We start from the raw sequence: 26,311 nt of genomic DNA, 5'->3' as shown, positions 1-26,311 counted from the left end.
GACAAACGCTTGTCCTGTGTCCTGCTGTTTTCTTCCGTGCCGAGTCAGTCTTGTTTTGTGCTCTTTAATGACGTCAAACTATCTTTTGCGCATGAAAAACTACTCGTGGAAGTGAACGGGAGCATAACCATGGCGGTAGCGTAATTTCCAAAGCTCCACGCATGTATTATGGAAGGTGTGGGTTCGACTCCCCCTTGCGGCAGGTTGTCTTTCCGACCCCTTTCATCTCGCTATTCCTGATTATTTTTACACTCCGAATAAATTTAATATTTCATTTTCCTTAGGCTTTCGACAGCTTCATTGTCTGTTTGCTTCCTATAGTTGCAAGCACGGTGGAAGAAGGTAGGTGATCCGACGGCGGCACGAAGTGCAGCCACTTAGTGTGACTCTACGCACGCCGCTGCCCCAAGGGGCAGCACCTGTTCTGGGGGCCACTTTTTCGCTCGCTTTGCTGGTGCTTTTATGGGCACGCGCGGCAGAGGTGCTTTATTTCGATGCATATATGTCGTTAGCCTGCTTAAAACGACTCTATTTGGTTGGAGGAACGTCCCTTTATATTTCTGCCGAGATTCCGATTGACTCCGATGCGGCGAGCAGCGGCAAGCGCAGCGCGCCGTCTGCTCGAGCGTACGACGCGTCTCTCTCGTGTTGGAAATGACGGTATTTTGACAGTAAGTGGCAATACACCTTCTACCTGCCCAGGATTTGGCGTCTGAATAACGAAAATTTGCACATGTTCAGGTATGGGTGTTTAAATGCTGACGGAGGTCGTAAATTATCCACTCTTGTGCCGCTGCGGCAAGGCCTCCTGAACGCGTGCTGCCCCTAGCGGCGGCGTTCACTTCCGGTCACAAGAAGTGGCCGCTATCTCGCCCCAGCGCGGGCGCGCCGTCAGAGCACCTATCTTCTTACACCGTGGTTGCAAGTAACAAAAATTGCCGATTCGCCCATAACGCGAAGCACTGACGCTCTAGTGGGGTCATTATTACACGCGGTAATTCTTTCACTTTTTTTTTTTGGTACCAGATGGAGTAAGAATGTTCGGAGATGTGGGCGAGCTATCTCCTTTCGAGAAGAACGAAACCTAGTTCCATCTAGGTCTACTGAATGTAAGTCTAGTACCTGTCCTTTTTTATTTCATAAGAATACGCACGGCTTGTTCTTCCTTCTATTTTACAGTGGAGCTGTTAAGAGAAGGACGCACGCACGCATCACACACGTGCGTACAGCGAAGTCACGCCGCGGCATGCGTGCGCTTCGCCTTCCCTCTCCACAGCGGAGGAGAAGCAAATGTTCGCTTAGCCGTGACGTCATTGATATGCTAGAAATCTCTGAACAGCTGCCGCGCCGACAGACGTGTCGCCTCTCTCGTCTAGTGTACACGCGTGCACAGTTACCATGGGGCGACCGAAGAAAGGCAAGACTCCCGAGGAAGAAGCCGCCTACAAGGAAGCTCGGCGCATGGCTCAGCGGGACTACGATCGACGAAGGAGAGCCGATCCTGCCCATCGCGCCGAGGCCGCCGGGTTTTGGCAAATCTTGGCGACACTTAGTATGCGCATAGTTAAGCCATGCATAACCTCGTAAGACTTACCAAAACCTAGCAACGCTTGGTATGACCCTAGGCAAGCCATGCATAACGTCGCAAAACTTAGCAAAGCCTAGCAAAACTTACCAAAAGCCGGAACTAGCTCCGCTGTGACCTAGCCTTGCACCACTAGTGCAAACTGCCCACATTTTTTCTATCCTGTTGTTGTTGTAGCCTATCACGCGTGTGGCTCCTGCCTTTAGTTTCTTACTGCTTGTCCCCTGAGCTTCTTTCACTTCGGCACTGCCTTACAGAGAGCTATCGAGCGTGGCGTCAGAAAATCGTAGGTCTCTAGCTGCATTATTCTTTTCTGCTGTAGCATCGGCAGAAACCTCCACCAAAAAGATGTTACGGGGAGTATTTAATTAACAGTAAACGGCTAGTTTTTTTCTAGTCAAGACTGCACAGAGCGCACAGGTTCTAGCAGGTTTCAGTCCGACAGAAGAGCCTCTGGCCCAGCCCCACTACAACGTCTTTGTCTTTGCCATTGCTCGTGGCAATAATTTCGTGGTCTGTGTCACCTTGTACTGAGTGACATGTTCAGGAATTTGCTTAAAGGAGGGCCTCTATACGTTTCCTGCATGCAGCACTGCCTTGGCAGCATCAAACGGGAGACTAAAGCAGAACACTAAATGCGTGACGACTGATAAACTAGTGTTGGAAAACTGTATTGTCGTAAATTTCCCCGATAATGGGTTAATTATTAAAAGACAAAACGAAGCTAAAAGTTCCATTTCTTGAATTTCGCGCTCAACCCCGATGCCGGTACGTCAGTGTGACGTCATAGATTTCAAAATATTTCCTTTTTTTGTATTTTCACCCCGTCGACTCACTAAAAGTTCCCGAAACTTCCCATGTTAAGTCGTTGACTCCTTTATAACACAATGTAGCATATGTTTACCAACAAAGAATTAACTGGGACTTAGCCAACGCCACCTAGATAGCACAAGCCTACACACTCCGATCTATGAAGTCATGCTATCTGGCCAGAAATTTCCAGTGCCAAGGCTGGCGTGACGAAATCGGTGACGTCAAAATCACTGTTGCCCACGCGGGAGCGTTCCCATTAGATTCTATGGCAGTCGGGCCAGGTAGCATGACGTCATGGATCGGAGTGCGTAGGCCTTGTGCTATTTAGGTGGCGTTGACTTACCAGACGCCATCAAAATCTATGACGTCACGTCAACGTCGTGGGAGAACTTCAAGGCGGCCTCGCCACCCGTGTTTCCTTCGTGTGTCTTTTCTGGCTTATCACGTGTCTTCTCGCGGTAAGAGTGGTGTTCTTGGCGTCGTAGAAGCGTAATTTAATTATACAGGAGTAACCATTTCTCACTATTTAGTCTCCCTTTAATAAAAAAAAACAACCGCAAAGGACGGAATCCTTAGCTTTGACACGCTCGGTCCTAAGCCTGCTCACCACGGTCTACAGTGTTTCCCAGCTATTATGCATCGCGCTTCTAACAAAAAAAGGGCATTCTAGGCGAAGATAATCAAGTGCATATTGTTCACAGTCGAGTAGAGAGAGTAGCCGCCAGTTTTTTTTTTTTTTTTTTGCCACCTAAATAATTATTTGCAATCAGATATTTCTTTAATTAGTGCCCTTGATGCCGCGCTGTCAATGAATAGTTTGTAGGAAATTGAAAGAAACTTAAGCTGGCGTTTTTGATCCAGGTACTCGTTTGCCCATTTTTTTTCTGCGGCTGATAAAGAAAGCGCGCGAGAAATGAAAGATATCACGTGACTAATCGCATCAAAAAGCAGCGCCCTCAAGCAAGCACCACAGCAGTTAGTGGCAGAGCTGGCGCTTTATCTCGCGCGCCCCGCCCGCGACAGCGCGGCGTCTTGGTGTTGATAAGGAAAGAGTGCCGATAACTAAAGTCCCTATATAAGAAAAGTACCGCCATCTACTCTTTCCTCCGCCGCCTCCTCTCCTAAAGCGCTTGCTTTTTTCTTTACTTTTTGCTTCCGAAAGCCAAGTCGACGGTGGCGCACCTAGAAAGTCCACGTTGAAGCTTTCAGGCCGAGCGCGCGACGCCGTCGCCGCCGCCGGCGACTGCGGCTGCGCAGAGGACTTTCAACGTGGCTCTGAGGCGGAAAAAAAGAAAATATAAAGAAGTGAAAAGCGCGCGCTATCATCGTCCAATCAGAGATACAGGAGAGAGAGAAGCGGCGTTTATCAAAGGATGGCGGTACTTTCTTATATAGGGATTTACCGATTTACCGATAACTGGTGGCTGATGCGTTGTGGAAAGAGTGCGCATCCTAACTCCTATGGAGCGTGCTGAGGGCGCTGCTTTTTGATGTGGTTTAGTTTCAGGGCTCATTTTGTCATTCGTAAAGCACACAAAAATTTAATTTAGTGTTTGTATATTTATACTACTTCCTGAAAGACCGTAAGAACCACCTTGACAGATGTGAGTATGCGACTGCGATGGGCGAACTCTTATGAAAGCAACACGGCTCATGTGACGCCATGGTTAAAGACGAAATAGGCGTCATCAAAATAGGCGCACGTTTCGATGTTTCCATGAATAGTAGAAACGAGATGTACATTGCATGCAGCTTTGTAGCGTGAACAACAGTTTCGGTGCAGTAAGCGGAAAGATACACAATACTCCGGCCTCACCCGGCTTCACTAAAAAACTGCAGTAATTGTGTGACCAACATGTCGATAGTAAGCCACAGTCCTGACAGAGGGCTTACGTCGGCGGCTACAATCACAGAAGGACGGGAATTGTAGTTTCTGAAGCAGCCTGTATCACAAGGGCTCAGGAAATTGTACATATAATGTAGCAGGACCACACACGTTAAACACAACACGGTCGAACATGCTTATCGCTTCTGAGGCGTGCACGTGGTTGGTGGAGCTACTTCTGTAAACATTTCACCTTTCATATTTACGCGTTTTCTGCCATTCGTTGTGTTAGTGGTGTTGAAAGTACATTAGAGGGACAGATAACGGCTCAGAACATGAATCGAGATAAACCCGCTGATGGAAAGATGGCCTATCGTATTGGCTAAAACGAGCCCTGTTGTTCTCATTGAAAGTGGAATTATATTTTTAATTCTTCACTAAAAGTCGCAATAAATTACCTTTGGCACCGCACGCGGCAAAAACATGAAGATGCATAAGTAACCTATCCCGTTACCTTCTACCAGTGTACGCGGGTCCCGGTCTTTTTATTAGTATCGAAATGCAGTACACGTTTTTCTACAAGTTTCTACCAGTTTTTTTCTTAGTTACACTGTGCAGATAAGCCTACGTTTGCCGTGAGTGGAAAAGTGGCACTGCCTTCGCCGTCGTTTTCCATGAGTTGGCTTGACTCTTCTTTCGAGAAAATAACGACGCCAGGAGCCAGCCAGCCATGACGTAGGCGTGTACTTGGGGATAGACGCAGTACAAATAACAGAAAGGTCTGTGCAACAACGCAACCTTATTGTATCAGCTTTTTTATTTTCAAAAGTGGTTGAAAAGGTCAAAATAAAGATGGTTAACCATAGATGTACTGCCTCCTGTGAAAGCAGAACGATGCCTGGCTTTCACAACTTGCGAGGTGGGCTATCGGCATCGCCCTCACTTTTCAGCGTTGATAGAGAAGGGACTCTCTTTTTTAGAGGCTGCTCAGATAGCCAAATTCTGCTTACAAATTATCCGCGCGCTTTTGGACGTAACCGCAGCAGGCGCAACAGTACGGAAGGTGAGCTTTTCGTAGCACCATATAAAAATGGGTCCTTAAAAATCGGCTGTCAGTGCTTCTAAAGACAGACAAGATATATGTTGACCAAATATTCTTTGAATACTTTATTTTTGCTAATTTCCTGGTCAGAGGCTGGCTACTACAAAAGAAAATCAAGGCCAAACTTCTACATTCCTTTAATTTGGCTCCGGTATTTCGGCACTGGTGCGTCAGTATGACTTCATGAATGCCAAATTATTTCGTCGCATTTCGGTCATTTTTGGCGCTGTATAGATGTTCGAAAATTGATAACTTCAGTCTTTGGATCATATAGAACACAATAAATATTCGCCTGCACCCATAAAAATGTTTAAATAATTACAATAAATTTCGTGCAGACGCCTTCTGAATGTATGAAGTCTTGGAAAGCTCGTGAGAGCATAATAAGGTGGCGTCACCACCTGTTTTTCGTGTTTGCGTCAATTATAGCTTACCATACACCTCTTCTCACGGTAAGAGTTCGTTTTTTTTATATTGCAGATGCATAATTCGGACGTACAGACCAACCTATATTTCTCTTTTTTGACCCTTGAATCATTAACTAATTCCCATCTTATGTTGAAAAAGCCCTAAGCATGCACTCACCGGTGAAGTTGAAGAAACCGCCGTAGACCGACAGCGGAAGCGAGGCCTCTCCTCGGGGTACTCTGAACGTGGACATGATGGCGTTGAAGAAGAGGCCCAGACAACGACCAAAGCCCGAGGAGAGCATGTTGATGAGGAAGCAGACCACGGCCATCGCCCAGCTGAGCCTACCGTCAGGCGCGGGCATCTTCCTCTTGCTCTTCTTCTCGACGTCCACTCCATACTTGGCCAACGTCTCATCTTTCAGGATGTCGCCGCCATCGCCAGCAAGAACACCGCCAACTTTTTCGGCTTCTGTATGACCGTTTATGGTGGCTGGCCTGGCCACGCTGTCGCCTTCCGGGTCCCGCTGTAAAAGTTAGCACGAAGTTCCGAACTTGCTCTTTACCTTTTCGATATTAGCTAACTAATTAGGGGTGTTGCGGTCGAATTAGGCGTTATTTTATATTTTCTTAACAATAGAAAATTTCATTTACTAGCGCCTGCCGCGTGTGTCATCGAACTAGCGTTGTCAATTGGCAAGAAGTCTGGGCCTTCGTGGACTCCTTTGCGTCTGGACGGAAGGGTCAGTGCTCCTTCCAAACGCGTCGACTCAAATAGCACCGTGTCTTTCTTTGATATTTCAATAATATGGTTAGTTCGCCATCGTCCCGCTAAGCCTCCGGGGCATTGATGAACGGCTGCAAAACTAATGCACACGTACGTCTCTCTATGAAGAACCTCGTCAGGGCGGGTACATCGTAATACGTACGCCTCTTTCCCCTTCTCCCGCAAATGCGCAGCGTAGAATGCGCTTCACCGAAAAGCCTGAATTCGGACTCATGTAAATGTAAAACCTGACGTATAAACATAAATTGCTCTCTTAGAAGAAACAATCGCTCTCCTGCACACTTGACCTTATTTTCGCTCATTCCCCAGAAAACCCTCCCCCACTAACACGCATACGGATCGTCAGTGACAGTACCATAGTACTCGTCGCAGCTATTCCACGTGTGTCAGCACGGGCGTGAGATAAACAATCTTAGCGTTTTCGCTCTTACGACAACGTTGTTTGAAATTATCCAGCGACGTTCGTGCCAGCAAACGAAGCATGACTATAGAGTGCGATGTTTATATAATTCGTGGCAAGACGCACGTAATAACGAATAATTATTGGGGAATAGTAGAACTTTTTTGTTGTCAGTGGGAAACTGAAGTCTCTCTACGTCATAAAACATTAACGCTTTCTTCTATTTCCCGTGAGCAACCGTAGTGCAGAAATTCATAACATATACGAGTTCCAGGAAATTAACTGATGCAAGAGGCGTCAAAGAGTTAGTATTATTATTTTCCATGCACATGGCTATATCGCAGCTGCTCTTCTAGCCTATTGCTGCCGAGCTACATCTTCGATTTCGTGCAGCGCGAAGAGCACTAGTGGATGCGTCACGCCGACCTTTCGACTTTCTTTCGCAGAAACTCTGTTTTTCATCACAGCGATGACGTGCGTAGCTTAAGTGACTCGTGGAAGAAAACTCTTTTCTTGGTGCGACGCGCTTCTGCGATGAACACCGTGAGCATATAATTATTTTGTTTGGAAATGTCATATTGGTGAACAGAAAATGTATGCAAGTGATCTAATTGAAGACTGTCGTTAAGTGCGTTCTTTATTCAAGAAGGATATGTACACTTGATGATGTCAAGAAGCGTAAGGAGCTCGTCAGCATAATATTTTTTTCATGATGGCTTACAACCTTCAAAAAGGGGTTTGCTAAAATATGGTTATAAAATAGTAAATTCCTGAGTGGGTCTTTCCACGACAAAGGTCCGAAACATTGCGCTGGACGCTCTCTAATTCTATTAAAAAAACGTTGTGGTCCATCATTTTGGCGCATTGTTAGCCCTCATAAAATATTTTTGCATGAAAAAACGGTTTCTTGTCTCTCAAAGTGATTTGAATGTTGCCGAGGTGGGCGAAACCTAGCTTGCGAGAAAACACCCCCAAAAACACAATACTACACGGAGCGCCCTAAAGGTGTGCTGGTTACTAGAAAACGAATTACGCTTGTCATTCTCTCCCATTGGGGGCCGCTACTTTCTCTCAATGTGCTTTGTGGTTAAGCAATACGGCGATTCTCAGCCCATTTTGACTATATTTACTAAATTCTATAACTTTTACACACACAATACAACAGCATTACGTCGCTGGATAGTTGGCAGTAAGCGTGTCAAAAAAGTATTGAAGTCGATAGGCAAGAATTGTCGAAGTGGAAGAGGCACAAACATTGAAAAATGTGCGAAATGCTTCATGTTCAGGTAGACGTAGATTGGTGATGCGCTCCAAGTAAAAATTCACGCTTAATGCCATTTGGGAAAGCGTACAAAATGTATATATTTCTGAAAGTTTAATCGGAGTACTTTTTTGTTTACGGCGAGTGAGTGAAAACATTATTGATAATGACCGGCGATTTGGGCGGGGCGGGGCCACAAGCACCCCAGCCTAGGTTACGGCCTCAAGTCCTTGGACACGGGCGGCTTCCTCAGCGTGCCAGACGGCACAGTTGATCGGCGAGGTCGTGGCTGAGCAGGGCCGCCTCCCATCGCGCCGCGCGGTTCGAGACTGCCATGTCTACTCCGTTCGTCGGGGACTCCTGCTGCTCGCCAACGGTGCATTCCCACAGCATGTGTTGCAGCGAAGCTCTTTCTCCGCACGTTTTACACTCGTCGGATGAATAAAGGTCTGGGTAGCTGAGGGGAAGGGACGCCGGGTTCGGATAAGTGTGTGTCTGCAGTTGCCGCCAGGCAACCGCCTGTTTCTTGTTTGGTTTGGCGTGCGTTGGTGGGTATTTGCATCGGTTCAATCTGTAGTGTTGCGTGATTTCTCTGAAAGTGGTCATGCGATCCCTCAACGTCCACACCCACATCGCTCTCGCGGTGGGCGAGACTTCGGCATTGCCGCCGGGCGCCGGGGCTCGGCATGGAAGTGCTCGAGCCACAGCGTGGGCCGTCTCGTTGCCCGCGAGCGGAGGGTCCGTGCGGGCGGGGGTCCGTATGAAGCGAGAAAAAAAATTCTTGTTGAGCGTCCATCGCGTTCTGGACGCCACCCCGTGAATCCGCTTCAATGCGTCGCGCGGTTCTCCGGGGCAACGGAAAGGTGAAGTGGCTGTGCGTGATTTGTGTTTTCACGTTGCTGGCAACTTGGAAACCGTGTGGCTGGCTGGCACGAATTCCAGAAGGGCATCAAAGGCTGCCGATTAGTACTAGGAGCTGCTATTTTAATGCCACGTCACTAGATTGGTGCATGTACGACAGACACAGTAGAACGTACGTTTTATGCACAGTATTGGATCCTTAAGCAGGTTGCAGTTTTCACTGCCGTCATTGAAGTATGGTCGTTGCAACTAGGAACACTTGTGCCGCTAAGTAGGAGGTGAGCCGATCATTAACAGTCATCAGCGAGGATGGTACGAAATGGTGAAAGGTGCGCGCACCTTTTGGGGAGATCGCAGTCTCAAACCTTCCTGAAAGTTCAACTTTTTTTCTTCGACCCTTCGTTTTGGCATTTACAGCACCGATATAAGTTTGATATTTTTTTAATGTGTAAGAAGCTCACGGGGTGTAAGTATATGTCCTTTGTAGGGTCTCTAAAAACTTGCCCTGGCTGCAAAACGCTTCACGGTGCCGCCAACGCCATCGCAAGTGTTGTTGTCATGGGACTTTGCAAAGGAGTTCTACTCTGCAGCTAAACTAAAGTCGTTTTCATGACAGCGCAAACTTACAAAATGTTTCTTGTTGTATTGTCATGACGCACTGTCGAGACAACGGTGAAGCTTTCTGACATCAGGAAAGTCATGTCTTGGGACTTTCGAGACTTCATCTTGAAAAGTAGCCACTGCAGCTGTAGTACGCTTGAGACAGTCCGTATTCACAAGGGATGTTGCTCGAAAGGCACTAGTTTCATTGGATCGATGGTATATGCAACGAAAGGGTGTAATGTGGCTTGCATATTTGCCCAGTGGTGGGATGGGGAGCATCTTGCACAAGGCAGTTATAATTATCTGCGAAGGCAAGTTGAACAATCAACTCGTCACACTTAATGTTCGTTTTGAGCTCTCTTAAATATTTTGCTTTCTGCTTGCTCACAAATCGGTGGGATTTCAGCTACTGTAGTATGTCTAAAGACGTCTCAGAAAGTCCCGCTGGACTTAAGACTATTGTTTTGGAGCCTGCTGCAGACACCAGTGATCCAATGAAGAACTTGGAGGTAATCAACCTTATCTGCACGAGGAACGGGTTAGAGCACCAATACGATGCCATGTGAGTTGTGCACTGGTTTCACGAACATGGTATAGTGATGGTAGCATACGGTAGAGTTGTTTTGGGTACGTTTACATCGCATATTCAGGAGACAGTCATATGTTTCGCAGAGATCTTGCACCTTCAATATGTTCTGTTGTTTTGATTGTGTAGTCTTGTGGCGATCCGTAGGGCCAAGCGAACACGCAGCCAGTTGACTTCCTGAAATGCAGGAAATGGGACATAAATGAGCGGAGAAACATCCCGCTGCCGTGTTCTTAAAGAAATATGTACTGCGCCATAAAAGTTACGCTAGTTCCGCAAATACTGCTTGCGCATGTGATTTGGCAGACAGAATTTTCACGAGAAAGTGCAGTGAACAGACTTAGAAATTAAAATAAAATTCCTAATTACTTCTTTTGTCAATCTCACCCTTAACTATATATTTGTATTAGAAACTTGAGGACAAGCGTAATGGAAGACAAATTCATTTAGTCTGATAGTTCTAAACCTTCGAAAAAACAATCACATTCCGTGAATACGAAGGCACGAGATTTCTACACCAAGATATAAAGAGTCCTTTAAAATTACTGATGCTTACCTTCAGAGGCACAAGCTTCAGCGACGACGTCTTTAAATACGACGCATTCTTCCATTAGGTCGGTCACTCAAGCAGAAGCAGTACTATCGCCTCTTCTAGCCTCCGTTCCAAGCTAGAACCTTCTTTAAACGAATTCTGCATGCATGCACTTACACTTTCAGTTGTACAGGCCAGCCTGCTGTCACTATAAGAGCACAGGAACTTCGCGTAAAATATTACAAGACTAGAAGTATACTTACCATTCTCTATGTTTTTGTTACGTGTTGCCAAGTGATGCGGCCGAAAAACGAACCGCAGATCCCGCGCGCTCGGTCGGCGACGCGATCTCCGGAGCATTGTTCACCTTTGCCCAAGAGGCAAGCATAACAAACCGAAGAAGCAGTCAGCTCCGACGCACGAATGTCGCGAGTCACGTGCAAGCGAGCAGCCAAGAAGAAATAAATGTACGTGTTTCCCCAGTGTTTCATGCACTTTGCTTATACAACAATATACTCGTATTTCTAAAGGAACAGTCTCTCGTTTTCTCTGACAGTTACTTCTTCGGCGGCACCGCGTTAAAAGGCGAATGCGCGTCGAAACGTGAAAACACAACGCAGCATACGGTTTCGACACCCGTGCGGCCACCGCGCTTTTCCGTTGCCTCAGAGAAGCGTGTGCTGCTATTAAGCGGACTTAATCCCAGGGACGCGGCAGACGCTCAACCTGAATTTTCTTTCTCGCCTAAAACAAAAATTACTCCGATTTATATTTTCAGAAATACGTCTGTTTTGTACAAGTTCCCAAATGATATTAGGCATTCATTTTTATTTTGACCACATCACCAATCTACATGTACCTGAACATGAGGCATTTCGCACATTTTTTTTCAATGTTTGCGCCTCTTCCACATCGAAAGAAGTCGGCCACCGACTTCAATGCTTTTTGAGACTGCAGGCCTCACAGCGGAAGACGCTGGCTTCGACTCTAGCAGGCACTGGCAGGCAAACATTCTCCGAAAGTAATATTTTGTCCGCCATGTGTGACCGTGCAGCAGCATCAGTAGCTACAAGGGCTGTTCTGGACTACTTGAAGATCACCGGACTAGATGCAAGACTTTAAGGAACCTACTGCATTAGTGTACATATGCATCCTTTCATCCTGTCCGCATCATTTTTCATTTATCTTTTTTGTCCCCTTTCCTCTTTCCCCTGTGCAGAGTAGCAGGCCAGAGCATGCTAACTCAGGCCGACCTCTCTGCCTTTCAAATAAATTATCTTTCTCTCTCTCTCTCTCTCTCAGACGCTGAATGCCAACTATCCAGTCACGGGATGCAGTTGTACTGTGTCTGTAAAGCTTTTAGAACATTGAAGGAATAGTGAAAATTGGCCCATCATCGAACTATTCCTTCACCACAAAGCACATTGTGAGACAATGTAGCGGCCACCAATGGGAGAGAATAGGAAATCGCCATTCCGTTCGTAGTAACCAGCAGATCTTTAAGGTGCTCCGTAAGGTATTGTGCTTTTGTGTACTTTTTTTTTCGCAACCAAGGTTTCGCCCACCACGGCAATATTCAAATCACTCTAAGAGAAAGAAAACACTTTTTCTTCCAAAAATACTTTACAAGGGCATAAAGCGCACCAAAATAATTGAACGCAATTTTTTTAGAATAGAATAGGAGAGGGTCGAGCACAAGGTCAGTTTCTGTGACGTAATAGATAACCGGCCGCCTCTGATGCGAGATAATGCTTCATAAATAAACTAGGATTTCATTATAATAGAAAGTACGGTGCAATGAGGAAGAAAGCGTGTGAAAATAAAACGACGCTCGTGGCGTCACCTTGAGGACATGGCTGTCTGAATACCATATTTGAAAATATCAATGTGGCCTTTGCTGTCTAAGCTTATCAGGAACACTTTTTTTTTTATTAAGTGAATGCAGGGACACTCTTGAAGATTTATCTACCATGCGATGACTGATTTCGTGCTAACTCCTATCTATCTCCATAAGAGCGAAGAAATTTGTTTTCTAGGCAACCACTCCGCCGAAATTGATTATGTTTGGAGAACTTAAACGAATTCATATCAAGTGTCGGTATCAAGCGTATGTTTCATGTAGGCCGTCATTTTTTTTAACAAATGTTGTTGAACATTGCAAACTTTGAAAAACACAAGTATCGAGTCTACAACTTCATAACTCACCAAAGAAATATATATCACATCTGAAACGGACAAAAGTTATGTACTATGCACTACTCTGAAACATACGATTATTTAGTGAGCAAGGCTTTCGGAAAACCTTTTGGAGAACTGCGATATACGCTTATGTTGCAGATATACGAATTTGTACGCTTCGTAGTTGATTCTTTCTTAACATTTGCCAGCTTTCGAGACTTTAAAGTAAAGGATTCTAGGCTTTAAATCTAAACAATTTTCATTTAAATCGCTCCAGCGGTTGCCTCATAAAAGCAATTTCTGCTTTTGACATGTATTTGAGTGGGCAAATCAGAGTTGGTCCCGAGCAAAAGCTTCCTCTTAAGGCATCCGTGACAATGACCTCATCTCGCTAATCCACAACCGTATCATGCGTCGTCGACCGGAACAGTGCATCGACGGCGGATCATCAAAGGGTGATCCTCTGTCCAAGAACCGACATGCGAAGTTTGCGGAACCGATGACGTCCGGCACATGCGCAGATTGCATGGCTTACGACTGCTGAGGAAGCATCGAGAATACCGAGAGAACAAGATGATTTAGGGGATATGTCACAGCCGAACCGTAGTGTAGGTGAACGCCAAAGCAGAGGGCTGGTGAGTACTGCAGGAAAGTGCAAGTAGTCGGCACAAAGGCGTGTAAGTAGCCCATAGTCGGCGATGGGCCCTGTCCTCGCTACTGGCATGCTCACAACATGCTCTGCTCGTTTGCAAGGCCCTATCCAGCTGACGCTTTAGCTGGCGGTGCAACATACAGCTTAAAAAAAGTTTGCACGCCTTGGGGCATATCTTGTCCCCAAACAATTATTGTCAGCTGTCTTGCCCTGCGTTTGTTTTATAGAAAACCACGTGCTCGTTATTTTGCTGTAACGAATGCTATCTCATGTTGATAACGCGTGGGCCGTTCGTGGCCTGAAAATATCGGGTGGGCAGCGGTAAGAATAGGGAATGTACGCAAGATAAATTACTGTTATTGGGGGGGGGGGGGGGCATGATAAGCTACAAAGGGTCCAAAGCTTTCTTAGAGCGTAAATTGTTCCGTAGAGCTTTGTCGTCAATGTCTAAAAAATAATTAAATTCCGGGGTGTTACGGGCCTAAACCACGATATGATCGTGAGGCACGCCGTAATGGGGGGGGGGGGGTGGGGCTCCTGATTACATTTCACCATTTGAAGTTATTTATTGCGCACCTCATGCACGGGGGTGCGCGGGCGTTTTTGCATTCCGCCCACGTCTGAATGTGGTCACCGTGGTCGGCATCGAAGCTGCGACCTCGAGCTCAGCAGTGCAACGCCATAAATATATATAGCCACGATGGGGCACCGCGGCGGATCATCGATGCCCCGTTTTGTCACGACGGATAGATGTCGAGATGTGTGGAAATGCCGCGAAACCGAGCGCGTCCCTGCTAGCTAGAAATTCAAAACCAACGGAGACTCTTTAAGGTTTCCATCGCACCCACGTGATCAGGGACGATAGCCGATTCGGCATTCAGGAGTCGATAAAGGTTTAGAAAAGCATTCTGACGCATTTGTTGTGCTTTGGCATTCGTAATTAGGTGGTGTTCGGAACACGACAAGGCATATATATATATATATATATATATATATATATATATATATATATATATATATATATATACGCAGTTCCAGCGTCGGCAATCGCTTTCTGATGCCTACGTGTTGTGCGCGAAAGCGCGGCTTTCGACATTATTTGTCGTTACTCTGACGCAGCCTTCGCTGAGCGATGCGATGTGCGTTCAATGCCTGCATCCTTTAGCGCTTTGACGTGTTCGCGAGTTTGCGTGCGTCAATAAATATTTCCGTCGTTTCAAGGTGCGTTCTGCCACACGCGAACAAGATCGTATGCTGGAGGCTTCTGTAAATCGAAATATGAAAAATTAAGCAGAACCTCTCTGAGCGGGTGTACTGACCAACATATGCGCAGCATTATATGGTCGTCGGCGTGGTGCGCAATGTGTTATGCGTGGTAATAATGTTTGTCGGGATTATGCTGATGTAGTATGCGGCATTTATTTATATATATGCGCGAGGAGTACGGGCAGAGAGTTGCACATATTTACATTGCCGAACTTGTACGCTCCGCACCACGCCGACCGCTATATAATGCTAGGCTTATGTTCGACAGTTCGCGTTCAAGGAGGTTCCGCTTAATTTCCTTTCACGATGCCCGGTGCGGCATAACCAACACCTTAATACGTCATAGGCAGTGGAGGCAGGTCCGCTGGGCATGCATGCGCAACTAATGCACGAGTGGCGCATCCTCTAGTTTTCGGTCCCCTTTAGTCCTCTTCCAACCTCACTGGTCGGGTGTTTGCCTGGGCGTCCCACATTGCTTTCTATCTCCATTTTAGTATGGGCTTAGGCATTTACGGTCTAGGTTTAACACCTCCTTTCTACCAATGGCGTATAGGGAACGGCGTAAGCGGACGGGTTCGTAGAATGTGTGGCGCCGGCGCGCTTATTGTTATCGCAGGCAACGGGTCGTTTGTCGCAATACTCCGACTGGACGCTATTAACCATGCACGCGCACAATGGGGCTCAAATTGCTCATTCTCGCCTGTATTGGGGAAATTATTTTCTGGGTTCTAATGGGACTTTCTGATCCATTCTCCATATGATGGTACGCAATAAAGATATTATGATAATGCGTGAGGCCACATCAATCAAAGTCGCTTACCATACCGACGGGTCCGCGTTTGCGGCTAACGCTTTCAACGCGGACCAGCCGTTACAATCAGTGGTTTGGACATCACCTTCGACATCGAGAACCAATCGCGCAAAGATCACCGAGATAATGCGTAGACGACGTTCTCAAGATTATGGGAAGTTAAGCGAATGCATACAACACCATCCAGTTACTGCGAAGTGGGCAAATAGGGCGAAAAGTGCTATGCGTTCCCCCTCAATCGGGAAGGTTGGGCGTAGCCATGACGGGCCGTGACGTCATTTCGGTTTTATCTTGATGCCGGAAGTCTCGGGGAAATCTAGCCTTGAACAGCTTCTGCAGTAAGAATCTCAGATACCGCATGTTGTATTCCTCAACATCCGTGATGTCCAGTGTCTAATTATTGCGATAGTGAGTGCTTGATTCAATGACGAAGGCAAGGAAGAGAGAAATAAAATACGAAGAAGCGTTACAAAATACGCCTTTTAAAGACGTTTTTACCTGGAATATTCGGTGTACGTAATATTCTTTGAGCTAAATTTCCACGCTTACCACCCGCACGCGAACACACATGGGGAGCAATTCAGGAGCGATTTGGCAGTTGATGTCACATCCGCCAAACGTCGTAGACTACGGACACTCAGGCCACGAAAAAAATTTCGGACTACCAGTGTTCGAGATAACGTAAATTGTAACACCCAAGAATTGTAACACCCAAATTCCCACACCCATGGGGCAAAATATGTACACCCTAATGGGTGTTAAATTTCTTACAGTGTACAAGACACACAGTTTCCTTGATCCGGGCGCAGCTGAGTTCGAGTTTAATTATTATAACGGCCGATATTATTGACGCCTAGCTTGATGGGCTTGTCGAAGAAAAATTAGGAATTACTTCGCATTTGCAAATTACGAGATCAAATAAACGGTAAGCAAGCCGCAATTTCGAAGAGGTCTGGTTGATCTCTGCTGAAAAAAAAAACGCGCTTATATGATTTTCTTTCTGCGTACAGAAAAGCCAAGTCAGCATTCGTGTAGTGAACTTTGTTTTCAAATTCCAATTGGGACGCGGATTTCTCGATTGCTTACAGATTCGTCCAAACACATCTGGTTATCGACGCCTATACTGCCGTATGTTATGGAAAAACCCATCATTCATTTCCTTCTGTATTCTGCGCTCAAAACAAAGTACTAAGCGACCTGCTTTTCTGATGTCACCACAGCTGGCGTGTTCTCAGAGGCTTGTTGCTGAGCTCCTCCAAGCGTTCCGGTAAAACGGCCGCTATAGCACAATCAAGCGAGTGCGCAGTTTTCGAATGATCGCTCATATTGCTCACTTAGTTCGCTAACTTTCTTTTGTTCAGCGCCCACTCAAGGTGAACGACCCTTCTTTTTCGACAGCAGCTGAGATACCGCGATCGCCTACAGTTCGACCGTGCCTGTGGGACGGCATTTATTGTGGTAACACACGGCCTTGTTATTTGTATAGCTGCCTTCTGAATTGCCCTCATACAATTTCGCTGAAGAATTACAGTGACTAATTACATCGCCGCGGTGGACGAGGGGCTATGGCGTTACGCTGCTCAGCACGAGGCATAGGGTTCGATTCCCGAAACGGCAGGCCGCATTTTGATGGAGACGAATTATAAAAACGCTCGTGTCCCTAAATTTTGCAGCTCTTCAAGAACCCCAACTGATCAACATGAGCTCACCACTGCATTCAATTCAGTGTGTAGTTACTGCATGTATTACCCAACAAGTTTGTGTTTTAAAACTAATGCGGTAATTACGAATTAGCGCTAAACGATAGATGGTGTCTCTTGAATTCTCAAGTTTGTTTTTAAGAGCGGTGAAGCAGTGACACAGAGAAACGAACTCGACAAATCGCGCACGAAGAAGGTCACTTGCGTGTTCACACATCCGCGTATATATTTTCTGGATAAGAAAACGTTACTTCCAATGAATGTCCTTTTGTCAAAACTTCATTTGCTGTTAGTGTTTCTTACTTGTTCATTTTACTTGTTTCCAGCGCAGTTTATCCCCAAATGCGGCTCAAACTGAGTATTATTAGAGCATTAAGCTAATAAAAACAATCTCGTACGGGAACTTCAAACATTAAGTTTGGTGGTAGCTTGACGTCAATACTGCCTCGTAGTAGACTTCAACAACTCCGTCAATTTTAGGCTTGGGCGAGTTATTGTGGCATTATGAACAAATGACCAGTACCATAGACCACGCTGCAAGAACATAAAGCGGATGTGTCCAAGTAATGATCTAGTGAAACACGTGAGCGCTTTGCGAGAAATAGTTGTGACGAGACTGTTTCCTTGGTCTGCAGAATGTACCCCCCCCCCCCCTCCCCACTCTCGACTTGAAGAGCCTCTGAGAAGAGGCTGACTGTGTAGTAATGGAAGCAATATTCAACCGGAACACTTACTCAACACATAAATTGCTACTAATACCCGGGCACGTTTAAGGGGAACCAAGAAAATAAAACATACGGTTTTAACTTTGACATGCTTCGAAGCACTGGTTTGCTGCACTACCGGGCACCCGATGGTGCCCGGTACATCAAATAACAGCTTCGAAGGTGCGACTGCTGATGGAGGCGAGAGAAATTTGTGAGCCGCCGCAAACTAGTTGCGTTTAGCGACACCAAGATGTCTGTAGGTTGTTCGAGAAGTGATCGAGTGCTAGCTCGTGCACTCTTTGAACAAATCACCGAAGCTTAGTCTAGTTCGTTTTCACATTACGACCCTCGCTACAGATTCGATTGTATTCTTAATGTACTTATAACATGCCTCGTTGCTCACAAGCAGAACCCTACAGCTTTGTCACCCTTTACGACCGTGAGACAAGGCTCGACAACGTCTGTCTGTGGGTTTACAGTTTCTTGTTTTTTCTTTCTTCGTGCTTGTTGATTTTAGTTTTCCATACACCACAGATGCAAATTGAGGGTTTTTACAGGGGGTGTGGGCGCAGTTATTGTTGGATAATATTTGTATAAGACGAGTGCTGTAGATAAGTACGCGTACAATGCACTGATTGTATATTTTTCCTTTCAGAATGTCGGTTAGCTACCCTTTATCACTTGAGAACGCCAGTAATTTGCTATCCATGCTATTTGTATTCACCTGTAAATTTACTTCTTATGCCCCACGACCCGTATGGCTTCTCCCTAGACAAACATTTACAGTCTCGCCAACGCACAAGGTCACAATGGAATGCGTCGCACTTCAGACATGCTCGCTTATGCTTTCTGGACCCAACACTGAGCCATCGAGTACCACGAAGGCTTCGCCGAGGAGACGCAACCCTTTTGTGCCGATTATGGTTGGGCGTTGCGTTTACCAACGCCTATATGCGTTCCGCATAGGAATGGCCGACAGCGCAGCCGGTGACCACAACGGCAATGAAAAATCGATTCAACATATTTTGCGCGACTGCCCGCAGTACAGTGCGCAGAGACAATCTCTGGACAACGCGTTCAACCAAATGGACGACCGGCCCTCTGTCGGAAAACGAATTCTCCACCCCAGACTGGACTTAAGATCACAGAAGAAAGCCGTGCAAGCGCTTCTGCGCTTCTTGCGAGCCACTGGCCTACCTGAACGACTGCGTTTAGAAGGCTCTTCGGGCGTGTACGTTTGATTAGCGTGCTTTCTTTTCTTTCTCACTCACTCTCTCTCTCTCTCTGTTCATTTTCTAACCCATATTTCCCTACCCCAGTGCAGGGTAGCAAACCGGATTCAAACATCTGGTTAACCTCCCTGCCTTCCTCTCCAACTCTCTCTGTCTCATGGGGCTGCCTACAAATAACGAACCCTTGCTGGGCAAGCGAACCTTACCTTAGTCTCGTGCGTAATGAAACTTAAGCATACCCTTAAGAATTGCTGGTTAAGGTCTTGAAATATATGTTGCGCTTGTTGTTTAATAACTGCTGAAGAACAGGAAGCTAGGCTACATCACAACCGGCTATCCCAATACACTATTAGGAAATAGAAGCAACCACTTTCCCTAATCGCCCGCACACTCAATCCAAATACACAGATGCATTACGCCTATAAAACAAATAAAATAAAATGTAAGTACTATCTAGAACGCAGACAAATAATAGATAAGGAACTAACGAGAAGAAATGGTCCATATGCACTCGTGTTAACAGAGGTTCGTGGTTCACGCCTCCTTTGTAATAAACGTACTGTCATACGTGGGCACACAAATATCATATTGTTCTATTAGTTCGTAAAGTGAACGCAAATATCAAGTAGAGTTCGTTAGGGTCTATCAATAAATGAAAATAATTAGGCTGTTGTTTAGAAAGGAATCACTTTGGACAATAAAAGATCAAATCTCTTTAGCTGGACACGGCCATTGACCAAATTATTTGGTCACAGAAAAATCCCCTTCATCCGAGTCGCTCTACGTAGCGTTCAAGTTGACTCCTTATGGATCATAGCATAGACTGTTGAAGGGAAAGTGCTCAACACAATTGTCTGGGGCGTCGCTTTGCAAAAAAGCGAGGTGTGTATGCCACGCCCAGTCGAAACGCTGCAGCAGAGTATCAAATTGTCAATTTTACGGTTACAAAAATAAATGGCGTTGGGTATGTTCTACTCGCTACCACAATGCCCTAATGTGCGCACTTCTGTCGCGCTGCATTTACGTGCAGGTGCACGTGCAGGTAACTAACACTAAAAACGTGCTAGTAATAGAGCTTGACGCTTGCTCATCGGTTTGAGCGACTAGGAGCTTCTGCTCAAAGAAGAAATAGGCAGTCCTCTCAGAAGAATGTTTAGCGGGGCTTACTATATAGACAGCAAGAATGCGTTGATTCGCGTTTGCTATTGGCAATCCGCTGCTTGCAAATTGTGATAGCAATACTACGAAGACGATACAGCATTTTTTCAAACAGCGAGTCGTAGAGTAGAATACTACGTTTAGGCGTGACCATGCATTAGAGAGTTGTTAATGTTCCATTCAAGTGCAATTCTGCTTGCCTTTTCGCTGATGTAAATAACGCTTATAGAAATTCTGAGAATGAGCGAAAGATAAATGAGCGCCTTTTAGCCCAAGCCGAAGCAAACGACTGCTAGAAAACGCTGTGCCAGTCGCTGTGCAGATATGAGCTAACCGCACAGTGTTCACGTGGTGCGCATGCCACAACCCGCGTGAGAGTCATTCCTCTGTAACTTCGAGATGAAGGGACTAGTGAGGGCACGCCCGCCGGCGACCTTTACCTACAGGCTTCCAGCTGGAGACTCGCCTCATGATGCGCACGGTGTGTGTTCGCCGAAGGCGGTGGAGAAGACGGCGATGGCGCGCTGGCGTGCTTGACAGCCGCAGCTGCTACCGCGGTGCCTCCGTTCTCCGCCGCTGCTCACTCAGAAACCACTGTGCTCTAAGCGACAGCGCTTCGCTGAACCGGCATATCAACACCTGCTACGCGAGGTGCTGCGCGCAACCTCGTGCTGCTCATTGGCTCGCGAGTGACTCGGTTGAGCTCCTCATTGGCGCGCCGCGTGGCTGCCGGACCCAACGTCTGGTTTCAGATCGACTGCTCCTGGCGGCGGGAAGAATCCGGATGAGACCGGCGTTAAACTGGACGGGCGTGTAGGTGCCCTTGTGGGGGTATACAACACTGTTGATACGGCGGTTTAGGCAGGCGGGAGTGCACGCTTTGAAAGGATTCGTGGCAGCGGCAGGCAACGCACGCGAAAATATGCACGGAATACATAAGCATATCGCACCTGTCTTGAATGCTGGAGCGAACGCAAATTGACGTGGTTATTTGGAAACTGCGCGGCGAAATGGCGCTTGACGAGGCAGCATGGGCACAGCTACTGCCCGTGTTGTACTCATGCTTTTATTCTTTCTTCTGTGCAGGTCCCAAGTAGTCGCGTAAATATGTACGAAGAAGCACAGTTCCCGATGCTACTGTACAGACATAGTTTGTCAGAAGCTTCTTTGCCGGCGTTGTTTTCCATGTGCTCGAGCAAGATATACGGATATGGTCCGAAACTGCCCGTACAAATTTGTTTTTGCTCGAGGGAGGCTGCTTAAGGCATACAGGTATTTAGTAATAAATAATGTATAAATGAGTAGAAGCCAGTTTCGTGCAGCAAGTACAGCAATGCCTTGTGATCGGTAATTTATTCAACCCACATAATAAATGGGCATGCTGGTCACTGGAAAGGCCTATCTGTTTGAGCGAATGGCCGAGTTCCTGGACAAGTCCACAGGAGGTAGCACACATCCACGTTTCGTACCAGGGTCCACGGAACACCTGGTGAATGGTCTTACTTTGACATAGGCGAGAAATAGAAATAGAAAAATCTTTCCTGCTACAGAAGAGCTTCATGTGTGCAAGAGCATGTCCATTACACATTTTGCAAATTTTGGCTTCTACCTTTGAATCCCCTTTTCTGCGACGCCATGCACAAACGTCCACAAGAGGCCACGAATGCAGGTAGTATGTGCTGTTATACAGCCACTCGCAGTAACACATCAAGGAAATACTATATTGATCAACAGTGTCGAAAAAGGAATGTCCCTGGAGCTAACGTTACGAAGATAAGGTCCTGATGAAGGCGAGTACCCTTGTGAGAACGTTGGGGCATCATGAGAAACGCCTTGATTGATGACTGTTGATCATTTGAAATCTCCTTATTTCTCTGTAACACCTCTGTCTTGCAAGGAAATGTTGGGTTTGCAAAACGTATGTATATTGTTAAACAAATAAATGGTTAGTTCACAACAACTTTGACATTAGTTAAATTTGTACGAGGTCGCGAGATGGAATCGCGGCCGTGGCGGCCGCATTTCGATGGAGGCGAAATGCAAAAACGCCCGCGTGCTTGCGTTGTAGTGCACGTTAAAGCACCCCAGGTGGTCAAAATTAGTCCGGAGCCCTCCACTACGGCGCGCCTCATAATCAGAACTGGTTTTGGCATGTAAAACCCCAGAAAGAAGAAGAATGCAGTGCTATATTTCGCCACGTGAACACCGGCTTATTTCCAGCAACACAGCGGGAAACATTGGCTAGCTGTAAAATCAGACGAGAACATGGTTCTGCCGTGAAGCGAGGTTAAATATGAATGCACCACTCTCTACAACCAGTATACAGGATGGTCCTGACAGTTGGCATCACCTTGCGTGTAGACGGGTTTTCGATCTTGCCCGGTTTTTCGCGCAGGTCTACATTCACAGAAATAACGCGAAGTAACAAAGTGATCATTCTTGAGTAATGTTTGCATGCGCATAAAGTAGAACGCCATTTATAACGAAGCTTTTTTGGCTTTTGAAAATCCTTCGTTGTACGGATCACTTCAATGTAGATACCACGCACCATATCACTAACATTAGAACAAGCTAAACACGCTCACTAACAAAAGTAATTTTCTTAAGGGTAATTAAAAATGTATACTCAGTGGGAGAAATCGCTCATTTTTTTCCCCGTCACTCTTTGTGTAACGGAATATGTTACTGCAGCCGACCTTATGTGGCGTCGACGATTATCATCATCATCAACAGCAGCCTATATTTATATCCACTGCAGGACGAAGGCCTTTCCCTGCGTCGACGATCACGGCATACTAATGCCGCTCCTCAATGGTGTTTGGCTATTCGTGGCATGGGGGGTTGGGGGAGGGGCAACCAGAGTTTCTGTGGACAAAGGACACAGCTTCTGTGGACGACTAGGACAAAGAAAGAATCACACAGTATACGAGCGCCTAACTTAAAGTACATTCAGTGCCGTTTAGTACAAACTTCTCTAGGTTACGAACTTTGCCACATAGCGAAATTTCCTTATGTGGCGTTTCTCACACACACACACAAAAAAAAGAAAAGCAAAAAGGCACCCACAGAAATTATTTCCACCAGGGAACTGCGTAACGATGCGGACGCCTACGGGAAGCTCTGGCAGATCGTGTGACCAGTAGCACAAACTATGCGTTTGTATTATGGCCTAACTGGCGCAATATATTGCTACGCTTGCACCACTTTTGTTTATTTCTGCGTGCAGCGAGCAGTGATGCGTAGTCGTTCTGGATACTTGGCGCAGCAATGAACGAAAGGTAACAGAGTCAAGAAGACGTCAGCAGAGTTCATGCTCAGTTGCACAGTTCTCTCGTCACCAAACACTATAGACTGAACTAATATTCCTATGAGTTTTTCTCTCCTTCAAAACAGAACACAAAAAAATAAAAGCGCTGTGGGGAATGCTAAACACCACAGCCATATGTTGTTACTCCGGCACAAATGCTTGTCAACATGAGTCAGATGGTTTTCTTTATGTTTTAGCAGCAACACGTGCGAGCATGGAATGTATAACTGTAGCGAGTACACTGCCGTCATGGCACGTTGTGCTGGGACGCATTAGCAAGCAAAGCCGTGGCGCGCATATTTACCGTTCACGGCATGCTCTCGCTCGGCGGATCCTATTCGCAAGGCGCCGTAATTCCGCTGTAATCTTTTCGGCCAAGAATTGCGTGCTATTACGAAATGCAGCGGATACTTCGTAGCTCGAGTTGCCTTCATGAAAACAACTTATTCAGTACTTCGTGTCGAAAGCACGTCAGAAGCACATTCCACGTGCTTGCTGCCATAGCCTTCTCACATGCTATAAACTAAAGGTTTGCCCGTACTGGCCAACACTTCCAGGACAAATATTCATATCCGACAGGGTATTGAAGCTGGGGCTCTCAGGTTTTGCCTTGGTTTGCCAAAATGTGCGTCAAAAGCCGCGGCTATTGCAATCGCCCGGGACCAACCAATCCAAACACACATTGCGGTGGTGGTGCTGAGTACGCACATTACGCACTTTTCCGAAGCCGGTTCCCAGCCATCTTGCAGCACTACTGTGAGAACGGCCGCAGGCACCTTTTTGTGATACCACTTCTGCTTATTACGCCAGCCTTCCATCAGAGCTGAGAAGGGAAAACGGTAGCGCCAAGAAACAATGACGAGACGAGTACACAGGAATGGCGCTTAATAATGGCCGTGTCAGACAGAATGCCACAAGCCGGGACTGACATGTTGCAACAGCGATGAGGTTGACGATGCAAATGACGCTGTCGTACTTGGATTGCGCCTACAATAAAGAGCCCAATTGAGGAAAAATAGGGGTTAGTAAAACGTTTTCTTAGGCAAGTTGGTTCATAGCTGAGAAGGGAAAACAAGCGCGAAAGAAACAGCGACAGACAAGTACACAGACGAGCCAACGAGTACACAACTAAGCCATCGATTCTTCCATGACCTGCAGTACACCTCACTCTACCAGAAATCAGAAAAAAAATGTTGAGCTGTCATCTCATGCTCCTAAACAACTATCTCTACTCCTTTTCCACCAGAGTTACCCTCACCACGTACATATTTACACTAATGAATCAGCAACTATCCAGTGTTCGTCCGGAGCCGTGGTTTTTACCAGCGAGAGCCAGCACTATATATGTTCCAAGATGTGCCACCCAACGATATCGACGGCTGCGGAACTTGCATCTCTTCGCGCTGGACTTCAATTCGTCAGCCAAGCACAACCTTGACGATGGTCAATATTCAGTAACTAAAAGGCAGCACTGCAGTTTTTGCTATCAGCCGTGCGGCGCGGACCACAAGAACAATTGGTATTCGGGATTACGTAGCTTGGTGGAGAAAAGACACCATGTAGCATTTCGGTGGCTTCCAAGTCACTGTTGTGTCATAGGCCGCGAACATGCCGATAACGCTGCTCGGTCGGCTCTTCAAACCGGCAGAGAGGAGCCAATACCATTATCAAGGACAGAAGCCGCTAGAAAACTTTGAATGCTCCCACGGGATATCACGTTCTCCATGTGGAACACCCTAAGTTTTCAAGGCAACGAGCTGTACCACTTGGACGTTTCTCTCCGCCTTTGAATTCCAGATTGACTCTGCCGACGCCACCAGGCTATTCTGTTTTCTCGAATATAGCTAGGAATGGCTATGCGAAGTCTTCTCCTTTCCAGATGAGATAGGCCGACAACACCTCGTGTGATGACTGTGGTAGCGAGAAGACCCTTCAACACGTTCTGTCTGACTGTACTTGCAAGAATTTACAGAGACGATCGCTGGCAATCGCGAAAGCGACCATTAAAGGAGGCAATCCTTTTATAATGCCGACCTCACAAGCCACCTCCGCTGGCGGCGACGAGGGGACTGCTGCAGTTATTGCGATCAACAGACCTGCACGAGTAGCTATAGTCTCAAATGGTGTTCGTAGGGCTACAAGTGCTAATCTGCGTGGATGGAATGCTGTGACAGTGCCCGGCTGTGATTGTGTCCGTGCCCCCTTTCGCTTTCTCTCTACTTTCTTATCTCCTCACCTCCCCCTCCCCTCTCTCCACAGTGTAGGATAGCAAACCAGATTTTCTCTTCTGGTTAACCTTCCTTGCCTTTCCCCTCTCTTCTGTCTCTGGCTCTTGTTACTATGAGTGCAACATCTTGTGCGTAACTGCGTCATAACTAGGCGATAACTAAAATAACTGCAAATCTTCGTGCGATAATCTGTTTTTGCAGTATGTACGAATTTGTGTGATATAATGTCGTACTTTACATTTTTAACCAACGACCATAGTGAGGCGGAATGACGTTCGCACGTGCTTGCCCAAAATGGACGAAATCGTCA

General features: G+C 46.4%; 1 protein-coding gene across 3 annotated transcripts in view; it reads right to left on the bottom strand.

The window, feature by feature from the left end:
- The window catches only part of LOC119445563 (uncharacterized), a 36,095-nt gene extending 15,017 nt beyond the window's left edge, over positions 1-21,078 (bottom strand). The window contains exons 1-2 of one of the 3 annotated variants that reach the window (XM_037709830.2): positions 20,911-21,078; positions 5,911-6,259 (exon numbers count right to left, since the gene is read on the bottom strand). In XM_037709830.2, coding sequence (XP_037565758.1) covers positions 5,911-6,259; positions 20,911-20,937 — 376 coding nt within the window. In that variant the 5' untranslated portion in view covers positions 20,938-21,078. Of the gene's footprint in view, positions 1-5,910; positions 6,260-8,351; positions 8,965-20,906 lie in introns of those variants that run through there. The other 2 variants (XM_037709831.2, XM_049663413.1) reach the window with 2 other exon arrangements.
- Between the last annotated feature and the right edge of the window lie 5,233 nt (positions 21,079-26,311).

This window comes from Dermacentor silvarum, chromosome 3 (genome assembly GCF_013339745.2).
Source record: "Dermacentor silvarum isolate Dsil-2018 chromosome 3, BIME_Dsil_1.4, whole genome shotgun sequence".
In the NCBI taxonomy this organism is placed as follows: Eukaryota; Metazoa; Arthropoda; class Arachnida; order Ixodida; family Ixodidae; genus Dermacentor; species Dermacentor silvarum.
This window is presented reverse-complemented; position numbering and strand designations above follow the sequence as displayed.